Consider the following 12,037-nt stretch of genomic DNA (forward strand, 5'->3'; position numbering starts at 1 on the left):
TATAACGGCGCTAAATTCGACATAAAAGCCTAGTGTAGACCAGGCCTTAGTGCTGAAAATATGTTACCACCAGTTATGCCTGACATTTATCCACTAATTTCAACCTTGTGTCTTGAAAGTCATAGTTTGGAAGTTTCAGAAAAATATAAACAAAATAATTCAGTACTTTTAACTCTGATATTCAGGTTTGTTGAAGACTGATTTTTTTTTTTTTATGTTTTCCTCTTTGATCTGTGTCCAATTTAGAAAAAAAATTGGAAGTATATTAGAATAGAAAATTGTCCAGACTAAAAAAAATAGGTAGCAATAAAATTCAGATAAGAAAATAGTCCTAGAAGGTACTAATTTTAGTTCAGTGGCATTGCAATGTTATTGTGACTTATCTAAATGCTAAATGGGGTATGAAGAGGGAGTATTTCAGTATAAAAGTATCTCTAAAGTACTCATCTACAGCACAAACAACTCTATGTTAGATGAAACCTGCTCATCTATACCAGACAAAGAGGTTCAATACCTGACCAAGGCCTTCAGATGTATGCTTATTTCTACATCTGCTTTTCCAGCAGCTTGAAAGCATATCGCTCTTGAAGAAAATTGGTTGAAGAAACAGAAGTCATTTTAATAGACAATTGTGGATATTCTCTTTCCCAAAATACTTTATAATGCAGAATTCCTGTTCAATGTTCAGTTATACAGTCTTCAACAGTTACTTTTTGCACTTAGGTTTTGAAAACAACAAAATATAGAAATTGTGATTTTTAATACCATTTCCAAGGTCACTGAACTGAAGTACTTTCCCTACCTACTTCTCAGTGTGCGGAAACAAGCATTTTGAGATTCTTGGATGAAAGGTTCTAATGAAGCACAAAGTTTTCTCTTTTTTCAGGAAAAAAGCCTGCTTCCACCCACAGCCATATTTTATGAGTGGTGCCCCTCCTGCCCACAAGTCAATCCCAGGACTCTTTAGAAGTGCTGAGATAGACCTACATCAAACTCACAAGAAAGGGCTGCCACTGGCTGACAGGTACCAGGATGTTGCCCCAGGGGTGTGTGGCCTGGCTCTCATATTACAATCTGGCACTAGCTTTAACAGACGGACTCTTCCATTTTGGCATTATTTCACAATTGCTTCTGACTAAAGTAGGAAAGGAAAAAGGCAGGTTGGTTTCAGGAAATGAAAGCCGGGTCAAGCCACAACTCTCAGGTCTTAAGTAAATGAAGGACAGAGTCAAATACTTATACAAAATAAAGGACATTTTTGTGTAGCTGATCTGCATAGCTGGAGAACATTTTTATTTTTTGTTCCACCCTAAAAGATAAGCCGCCACAAAGGATGCTCATCCAGAGCACTAGATACCCTTGACATATTTTTAAAGCCACAGTATCGGAGCTACAAAAAAACAAACAAACAAAACAAAAAACAAACAAACCACAACCCAAAGCAGTAGCACCTCTCCTTACCACACATTTAATCACCAATTGTGTGTACCATACAGTTTTAAATCACCACTGCACTTCCCCACCAGACAGAAATCCCACCCTCAACTGCCTCAGCATAGCTAATAGGAGTTATACAGTACACAAAGATTTTTAACACCATGTTACATGCATTTAAAGTCATGTTTTCGGGTAAATATATCAAAACATACAATTAAGAATATTTTTAGCTGGCTCTAATACGAATGAGATACACAAGGGACAATGTGTTTCAGTTTTAAGATAGGATTCCACTGCCAGTACAGTAAGGTACACAAAAACCGATCACGGTCATAGGTCAAATTGTGTACTGTAAATTTTAAAAAGCTTGTTTAGGACTTACCTCATCTAGCTCATTACTCTTCCTTTTCCTTCTTGTCTTGGGCATTTTAACAGTCACTGGTAAGGCACTGCCCTGGTGTTTCACTTCCATTTTATTGGGATGCAGAGGTGTGAACTGAATCTCCATCTCAGGTTTAGGAAACCTGCTACCTCTCCCATTTTCTGTAGATACTTCAGAAGAGTCCAGAACAGTGTCTGAATGGTCCTGAAGACACATGGGGTGAATTAAAGAGAACAAAAATATTGTTGAACAAGCTTTAAAATAACTTTGTGATATGAAAATTAAAAAATTAACATAGCCCTTGAAAAAATCCACACACTCAGTAGCTATTGGCATTTGGGAAACTTGCCATGGCACGTGAGGGAGCCTACATCTTCAACTGTTGTAAACTGTAAGCTTTTTTTTTTAAACAAAAAAAATTAAGTTTCTAGCCTTCATGGTTGTGAATATATTTCCGAATGTGAACCCAATGCAGTGCTTTCTTACTGAGTCATCTCCTCGGGGATACAGACAACTCCAGCTTTGCTCTATAGCTGCTTACTGCTTTCCGAAGCCACAGTAGAGAGCAAGTAATATCATTGGAAAGTTTGTGCTGCTGCTGCTCAGAATCCTGCGGGCAGCAGCAAAGCTCATTGGAATCACATCAATTTCACTCTACTGCTACTTGGAAATTAGCCAAGGACAGGAGCTATTTAGGGATAGGACAAGCTGAAAACAGGCTAGAGAAGGGATAGAGTAGCAGACCCTTCCACACCTCTATATTAGCAAAGATGGTAGAGGTGAAGGGTACTGAGACCTTGCTCCCACTCCAGCAGCAAGAAAGCCCAGAGGTTGAGGAAAAGAAGGAAGACAGTTAAAACTCCTTCTTTCTAACAGCTCCCACTAGGATTCCTAACTTACAGCTGATATAGAAAATGGAGCACACATCCAGGAACAGTAGTCTAGTGAGAATCCCTGCACCTTCTCATTTCCAAAGGGTGGATCTATAATGATATCACTCATTATGTAGATGTCATGTTAGTAAAGAGTTCGCAGTTTAAAGGGTCAAGTTAAATGAGAGTTGGGACTTTGCCCAGCTTATAGACCTTCACAGGGAGCTCTGATCTGAAGAAGGCGTATCAAACTTGCCTTAAGGGTAGCCCATTTAAAGTGCCTTTAAAAAATAAATAAATAAATAAATAAAAAGTCTCATCTAAGACTCATTCATTTTGCGAACACAGCTGGCCCTTAATTAGAGCCCATGAAGTAGGATCTTCTTTTATAGACATGCAAAGGGGTAACGGGATTCACCAAGTCAGTGGCAGAGCCGGGAGACTGCCCACCACCACATCTCTCCCTCCCTTTAGCATGGCTCTTTTTATTGCTTTTTCCAGTACAGCAACAGACATTAGTGAAAAGCCTGGGTACCTCTGAAGCAGCTACAAACAAAGAACCAGCACCAAATGACCTGTCAGTTCTCCGCAAGCCACAAGGAAGAGGCCTGTGAACTACAGTTTGAGAACTGTACAGATAATTTCTTTAGCTTTACTGTGTCCATTAGACAAAAGCTTTATCATCACATTATCACCTAAAAGAAAGTTATATACCAACCTCAGTTTCATCTAATGAAGACACAGTGCTTGGACATTTTGATAATAGATTGTCTTTAACTTCATTGCAGCTTATTGGGATACTTTGTCCAGCTATAGGATCATTCTCTCTCTGTTTTTCCTTAAACTGTAAAAGATTTAGAATGAGTCACAACAATGCTAGAGTGGAAGCTTCAAAATTATGTTTGAGCTACCTACATGTTCCAATATAAAAGCTCAATATATTTAAGTTCATGAATGTTGTGCAGGAAGACAATATTAAACCATTTCAAAAGACCCATGCAGTTAATATCCAAAGGTACTTATTTTTGTAAGAAACATTTCACTATTACTATACCATGAAAATATTCAGACCTGATAATTTTCTGTTAGCAGCTTCTCCCCTCATTCATAACAAATGGGACTGCCACCTGGGGAATTTGGAGGTGGTTTTATGTTGTTGCTGGAAGGTCCAGGACTGAGTCCTGCTTTTCAGCTCATGCTACCAGAAAAGTTCTTCCAAAGGTGTAGATTCACGCCAGCAACCAATTAATAGCAATGAGACAAGAACTTGAAATTACTGAAACCAACCTTAGAGCAACTGTATGTGAGAGTCTCCCCTTCAGAGAAAAAATAATATTTTTACAAGTTGTTTTACAATCATTTACCGAACTACCAGATTGGGTTCAATGAACTAGAAGCTGCTAACAGAAAGAAAATAATCAGGTAAGAAATTTCTCATTCTGCTGCCCAGCTTCACTCCTCATTTAAATCAAATGGACCGTAGCAAGCAGCAATGCACAGAACTAGAGAGGGTTAGTGAGTGGAAAGATAAAGCAGAATTTAAACTATTGTTGTTATGGTAGGCAGAAATAGGAAGGAACAGGAAGTTTCCATGATATAAAGTGAAAGTTTTGTAACTTAAGGAATTATTTCGGAACAAACCAGTAGCACCTTCATACCAAAGGATGCCTCTGCAGAGGAATGGAAACCTGCTTTGCAAGTCTCCCTCAGGTGAGGCTCAGACACTTCCTTCCCATAGTGCAACTGGAGGGAACCTTGATTCCCTCAGTGAATGGTTTCCCAGATGAGTAGCGTGCCAACTGGTGCAGGATTTTACCATTTTGCCTGTGGAAACTTTGAGGTCCTAAGGCATTTTGGATATAATCATGAAAAGGGTACAACTGGCATATGTACCCGCATGCCTGAGATAGATCATCTTTAGAGCTCTAAGAATACCTTCTTATGATACAATCTTCAAAAGGGGTGTTCAAGATTGGAACAAAATGATGGGTGAACTCATATTTCCTATGAATTGTGGGAAGAAGAACTTGCCCCGGGCCAAAGGTTTCTGGAGCTATCAGAATAAGCTTTTCCTTAATAGAGTGGTTCTTATATAGACGGAGGAACTAATTTCAAAATTTGTCTTTTAGAAGTAAGGGCAACTAGAAAAGCTGACCCCAGGTTTATCTAATCTGAGAGTTCTGATAAATCTTGGTACCCAAGGGTACTCAGTTGGGAAGTCCAATGTGCCTGCATAAAAGAAAGCTGCTAGGGATGCAACCCACTTTTCTAAAGGTGCTTGGTTGTAGGGTTCCAGTCAGCCATCCTGGAAAAACTCTAGCGTAGCAAAGATATTTTGTGATTATTGTAAATTATTTGTATTATAGTGGTACCTTGCGGCCCAGGCCCCATTTTGCTGCACACTGTACAAACATGTGAGGCATTCTCTGACACAAAGAGTTGACTGCTTTCCTTCACACCAGAAATTTGACCAGTTCAATGAATGAAAATTTATTGGCTGAGTTCTGTCTGGATACCAAAATGTATCAACAAGACAGAGAGAATCCCTGCTGAACTACACTTCTTTAGATGCCCAGTTGGCCCAGATCTGGAGAGGTATTTTGACCTTAGAAAAAGCGAGTCTGTATAAGGAGCTCTTTGAGGGAGAAATTATTAGCAGAGCACTGCAGAGGCACCGAGGCCACAAGTGTGCTCGTGGGTGGCTGCTAAACCTGTTACGTAGATGTAAGAGGAAACTTCCCCTGTGGCCAAGTTATTTTGAAATTCCCACTACTGCATTTCTTGCACTTTCTTCTGAAGCAGCTGGTGCTGGCCATCATCAAAGAGAGAATACTGGACTTGATGGACCACTGGTCTGGTCTTTTATAGCCATACCACTGATATAGGTGTCAAAGTAAACTAAAGGGGCATGTACTCATACTCTGAAAAATTGTACAGCACAGGGTGTGAGCTAGAGATACTTTCCATTTTCCAGATGGGGGTCCATAATCCCAAGGTTGTCATGCAACACTAATGCTCTGCATGTTGCACACTCGTCCAGTAAATTTCCAGGTGGAATTTAAAGTACTGGTTTTATCCTATAAATTCTGTATGCTTTGGAACCTAGTCATCTGTAGGACCATGCCTCTCCCTGCACCATACTGTTAGAGTTCAGACTGACAGAGGTGCTTGAGTTGGAATTCCATTGACACAGACCTACAGAAGCTGGTAGAGAGGGAATTTGGTCTCCTCAGCTCTTGAATATGGTTCCCTTTTTTGGTCCTCCAGAGTTTCTATTAGTTAACTATCTAGGTAGGTTCTGAAGCCCCACTTTTCTCAGAGGCATTTACAGAGATAGGGTTTTCATAAGTGGAGGAGAAGTTGATATTTTATTGGCTAGAGAGTGTCTTTGATTTTAGTGAGAAAATCTATGAAGTAAAAGAATTTGTACTTAGAAATTTGGTTAATTAAAGTATATTTGAAAGAAGAAAAAAAAGATTTTCTACCCATGTTAAATTTAGGGAGGTACCGAGAGCCACTGGGATGGTTGCCAGTGAAATTAGAAAATAAACGATTTGTAAGTAGATTCTGATATTTATAGGAAGTGTTTGCTAAACATAAAGTTACCTGTTTACTATGGAGGTATTCATTCCCTTTATTTTCTCCTTCTTCAGCTAATGCAGTTACCCTTAAAGTTTTAGGATTTTCATGACAAGAAAGTTGTTTTAGCTTCTTTATAGTGTCATCTTTTTCAGCCATCTGTCTCCTTAGTTCTTCTATTGCAGTTCCATAATCCTGTTTAACATGTTACAAATCTAACTATATACACTGGAAAAATACAAATTTAACAGGCATACTTACAAAAAAAAAAAAAAAAAACACACAGTAAAGAAATGGGCTGGACTCACATGTTTAACAATTAAATGATTTTTTTTTAAAAGGCAACTTAATTCTCTGTATTAACTTGATAATCATAGAAAATACCTGTGACCAATGCCAGCTGACAAAGGGGCACAGAGGGCATACATAGAAGTTACAGGGATCTCCCAAGCTTGGTATATACATTCTAGTTCACCAAAGAGGGCCATGTAAGGTCTCTAACAACAGCTTATGTGATACTAATTATGAATATCATAATCATATGTATGTACTGCTACTATGTAAAGAGTTATGTATATATAATGAAAATATGTTCTTATAGTTTGCAATTAAGAGGTGAAAAACTGGTTTCCTGTCAGACCAGAAATGTTTATCCATCTGTTGAAATGTAAATTGAGTATTGTCTCATTAACAATCACCAGTCTGAGCTCAATACGAATTGTGACATGGCAGACCAGGTGCCAGCTCATGCCAAGGCCCATGGGCCTCACTGAACACTGACAAATGCATAGCTGGAAACCAGTCTGACTCACCTGTGTGTTAGTGTTGTCAAAATAGATATTAGAGTTATAAGAAAGTGTTTAGTGGTTACACTTATGAAATGCTTGTAGGATGTGGCATGTATTAATATTAGTTATAATATCTATATCCCACATTATAAGGTAATATTTGTTTGCTCTGTAACTATAAAGTGTTTGCTAAAACTGTAAAACCCCACAGACAGGAAAGAAGCATTACCAGTTTACAACAGAGCGGTTCCTCTCCTCCCCAACAAAAGAAGACCTATAAACACCAGACAAACCATTGTGGGACATCAGAGGACAAAAGACCGATTGCTTCCCCCTCACCCATGAAGAGGGTATGTGCACAAGCCCTTGTCCCATCACATCTTGAATGCCTGGGGAAGAGCATAAATATCCCTATCAAGAAGTAACTGTAATCACTATGTTGCTTGAAATGTGGAGAGGTCAATGTTTCTAAGCATAAGCAAAGGATCCCCAAGCTGCTTAGCTTGGGTTAGCCCTAAAGGACCTATTGCATATTACAGCAGTTCCTGTTACCTTTTTTACTCCTGACAGAATTCTGCGCCCCTGCGGGGGCACAGAATTTATATGGCCCACATATTTCTGTGCCCCCCATGCAGAAAAATGCAAAAAAAAAATCTGCCGGGGGACATGCGCCTCTTCCCCAGCAGTCCAGGCAGCACATCTGTTCCAGTGTGCTTGGAGCAGCCAGAGACGGAGGAGGGGAGCTGAGCATGCATGCCTGATCACTGTCAGGGGGGCTGGGGGCGCTGGACGTACGTGCATGCCAAAAAAGCTGAGGGGGGGGAGAGAGAGAGAGAGAGACACTCTGCTATTGCTACTGCAGCTTGCTGGCATGGAAGGGTAGGGCTTTTTATTATACACAAGGCAGGCATGGAGGCAGAAATGTAGCAGCCTGCCTCCGTAGGAACATTGTTAATGTTCCTGTTGTTAGTTAACTGTTCCCATCCTCAGTCAATTCCCCCAGGAACATAAAACCTGTAAAAGTTTTAAGGCCCCTACATTGCCAGAGTGATGTAAAGGAGCCTTATTATAAATGACAGTAAGGGAATCCTCAGCTAGGAAGATCAATGTGCTTTCTCACTTTTTTCCTGTGCCAAAAATGGCACAATGGGGTTGGATTACAGCTCAGGATTTGTTTTACTTACCCATTTTTTTTTTTAATTAAAAGACTTTGAGGGCAAATAAAACATTTACCAAGCAGTCAATAAAATGTCAGGACAATCAGAACCAAGCACTTCCCAAAGTATCCAGCCAGGTTTAGGACAATGGTTAGGAAAACTGTACGACTTTCAGGTGTGAAAGTCTGAGCAATTTAAAATGACATTCTACTTTTTATTTTTTTTGCTGTTTGATGTTCTATAATGTAATTTAAATTAAAATCCAGGATTATAATTGGAATGCAGGGTATTAGTTACCAGGTGTTTGTAACTTAACTTTCATGTGTTTAGGAAATGCTGAATAGTTATTGTGACTTTTCTCTATTGTATTGTTTTGGTAATTTCTTTAAACTACAATTGAAACTGGTGTGATTATATTGCATTAGTTTGACAAATAAAATATGCAAAATTTTGAATATTTTGGTGCAGAATCCCCTCAGGAGTACTTTTTTAACCTAAGACTAACTCATCTGTGCGTGTATGTTTACCTGCTTTAACCTTGTAAATAACTCTTATTTCTTTTTCCTAGTTAATAAATCTTTAGTTAGTTTATTTCAAGGGTTGTCTTTGATAAGAGATTTAAGGTGCAACTGACCTGCTGTACTGAGAGTAACCTGAATACTACTGTCTTTTTTGGCATAAGAGACAATCTATCACAAAGGCAGGCTTGCCTGGGTGGCAAGATAGACCAGAGTGCCAAAGGGGATTGTTTGACTTCATGTTAAGGCTGTTATAGTTATTTAGGAATTCACACTTCTTACTTGGTCGGTGAAATCTAATTATAGAATATACAATTAGTTTGGGGTTTGTGCCTTGTTCCCTGACAGTCTACCCTGCGGTTAGCACTCATGCTTGTGAGCTGCTCTAGACAACTTGACACAGATGAAGGACTGTAAGAATTAACAGGAAGAGAGAAACAGCACAGGGAAAAGGGTGTTATCTGGGAGTACACTTCAAAACGTTCACTGGACTATAGTAGGGGGCAAGGAAAGCACCCTGTTATCCTGCACCTAGGAAGTAATCGGGCCATGTGATTACATTCATGAAAACAGTATTACAACCAGCCTTGGTTGGAAGTGCTGCCAAAAAGGCTTTGGGCAAGATAAGACTGCTTTAGACAGGAGGTTAGCTGTTAAATTAAGTTTAGTCTCCAGAAAGCAAGTGTTGATTTTGTTTTATATGTAACCCTTCTGTTTCCATTATTCTTACTCAGTATCTGTTAAATATTATCAAAAATCAAGAAACTTATGATTGTTTTAACTACAAATATAACTCAGTGTTATAAGGAGCTGATCCTGAATTGAATCAAACAAGCTGATGAATACCCTGTTCCTTTGGGAACTGCAGACCTGGTAGTACTGTGAATGTTCAGAGGATAAAGGGATGAACACTATGAGGGGATGCTTCAAAGGGGCTCAGGAACTGGGGTGCACCTATTGTTAACCTGCAAGGCAAAGTAAGGGCCGGCATAGCCCAGAGGAAATTGTTTGGGTGGCTAACAGATTGGAGGTGTGTCAGGGAGCAGACACCCAATTAAGCACAAGCAAGTCTTCCTCTTGCTAGAGACAGGGGTGGTTAACAAGGTGATTCAGTCCTGGGCACTCGAGAACTGTCACAGTACCAGAAAACACATACAGCATGGAAAGAAGCAGCCTAATCTTTCTCATGCTATTCTGCCTATGCACTTCAATATTGATAGAGGTTTCCCCCCTTAAGGTATAATGAATTCAGTCCCCATACCCATTCATTCATAACCTCTCTGCCAGGACTGCCAATAAAGGTAATAATTGTGTTGGTGGTTTGTGACATGAATACCTGTCCTCAAGAAACTGGACTGAGACCCCATCAATTGATTTTATAAATCACCAAACAGCCATCAAATGTCAACTAATTTAGTTCCCACAATTAATTTTTAAGACTTACAAATGCATTGTAACAGGGTTTGTTCTGTTTCTGACACTGGCCAAAACAGGAAGTTGGGAAAGTGAAGGAAATAACAAAAATGTTTGAAAATTTTATTTTGAGTTTAATTTGAAATTCAGGTTAACTCTTTCGTTTGTTTTTTGCCTTTTTTCCCCCTTGTCATGCCACTGTGCCTCCTGGTCTTGGCCTGGACCAGAGATGGAAATGAAAAGCCAACAAAGGCTATTTCTCATGGAATTTTCAGGATGGCTAGTCCAAGAAATTACTAGAAGTTTCATAAGAAAGCCTGTTTGAGATTTCCAGTCCAGTTTCTTTATCACAGAGTTCAAATAAACTTCAAATGCTTTTCTGAACCACTGAACCTTTTGGAAGTTCACCCACCACTAATGCCAGTTCATTTCCAAAGCAAGCTATGGGGCTGTTTTTATTTTTAAATTTGCTCTTAAACACTGAAATGTTGAAAATATTTGAAGCTTGCACAGCTCTGAAACCAAAACTGCAACAATATGATAATGCTATGCAGAACTAATAAATAACAAATCAAAATGCACAGGAGGAGGATGATTAGGCTGACCTTTCCTGAACCCGTTAATGTGGTATGTTTCAGTTCCTCTATTTCTTTCTCTTTCTGAATGTTGCTAGAAACCAAAGTACTGAGCTGTACTTCCAAAGCTGCTACTAGCTGATCTCTTTCTTTACGCCACTTTTGCAGGTCATTATCCTTTTCTGCCAGCTGTGCAGTAAGCCTCTCCTAAACAGAAAATGGAAAGTGATTAGAAAAGCCCTGAAACACCTTCTATTTGAACTGTCCCGACTACGTGGTTTCAAATGATTAACTATTATATTTATGCTCAAAAAGGAAGACCCTAGTAATCTAGGAAATTAAGCCAACGTAAGTATTCTATTTCACAAAGGGAGACAAGTAATTTAGGGCTGGTCCACACTAAGCCCCCAGTTCGAACTAAGATACGCAACTTCAGCTACGTGAATAACGTAGCTGAAGTCGAAGCATCTTAGTTCGAACTTAAAGGTACTTACCGGGGGTCCACACGTGGCAGGCAGGCTCCGCCGTCGACTCCGCCTACTCCTCTCGCGGAGCAGGATTACTGGCGTCGACGGCGAGCACTTCCGGGATCGATTTATCGTGTCTAGACAAGACGCGATAAATCGATCCCAGAAGATAGATTGCTTGCCGCCGAACCAGCGGGTAAGTATAGACATACCCTTAGTTTCATTTGCAATAATTGACAGTGTATAAAAACACTATAAAAAACAGTGTATAAAAAATAATAAATCTTGTTCTCGCATTCTCTTTTCAAGAGCAGCATTTCAGTAAAAAAAAGCCCCTCCAACTATTGATGTAACTAACCTGACTGTTTCTCATGAGTATTTTACAAGCTAGCCAACATAAAGTTGAAGAGTAAACTAAGGGTTCATCTAAATTTGAGCTGGGAGATGTGATTCCCAACTCTGCTTGAGCTATCATCTAAAAATAGCAGGTGTGTCCATGGCAGCCCAGGCTGCTGCCTGAGTACTATTGCACCCGAACCCCTAAATACATAGTCAGGTGGCTAGCCTGAGTGGCCACCCACGTTGTGGAATAGTATCAGCCTTATCACTAGAGCTTATTTATACAATGGGTACCACAGCCCTGCTGTGAAAGTGGTATGGATGGAGAAAACAGTGATTTCCTCCCCCCCACTATCACAAACTGCATTTTAAACCAAATAATATAGATTTTGCTACAAATCTAGGCTGAAAAATTAGCTTATCTTCAACCTTCTACTGTCTCTCTCCCACCTTGCCCTTTATAACTGATTTTCTTTTAGAAAAGTTGTTTCCTAAATGGGAGTTCTCCTC

General features: G+C 39.6%; 1 protein-coding gene across 3 annotated transcripts in view; it reads right to left on the minus strand.

Annotated features, from left to right (window-relative positions):
* Positions 1 to 1,542: 1,542 nt before the first annotated feature.
* The window catches only part of KIF20B (kinesin family member 20B), a 53,293-nt gene continuing 42,798 nt past the window's right edge, over positions 1,543 to 12,037 (minus strand). For all 3 annotated transcript variants that reach the window (XM_029911393.1, XM_026650984.2, XM_026650983.2), the window contains 4 exons: positions 10,752 to 10,928; positions 6,298 to 6,465; positions 3,410 to 3,535; positions 1,543 to 2,023 (listed from right to left, as the gene is read on the minus strand). In XM_029911393.1, coding sequence (XP_029767253.1) covers positions 1,796 to 2,023; positions 3,410 to 3,535; positions 6,298 to 6,465; positions 10,752 to 10,928 — 699 coding nt within the window. In that variant the 3' untranslated portion in view covers positions 1,543 to 1,795. The remainder of the gene's footprint in view (positions 2,024 to 3,409; positions 3,536 to 6,297; positions 6,466 to 10,751; positions 10,929 to 12,037) is intronic.

Source organism: Terrapene carolina, unplaced genomic scaffold (genome assembly GCF_002925995.2).
Source record: "Terrapene carolina triunguis isolate 2854851 unplaced genomic scaffold, T_m_triunguis-2.0 Scaffold95, whole genome shotgun sequence".
Lineage (NCBI taxonomy): Eukaryota > Metazoa > Chordata > Testudines > Emydidae > Terrapene > Terrapene triunguis.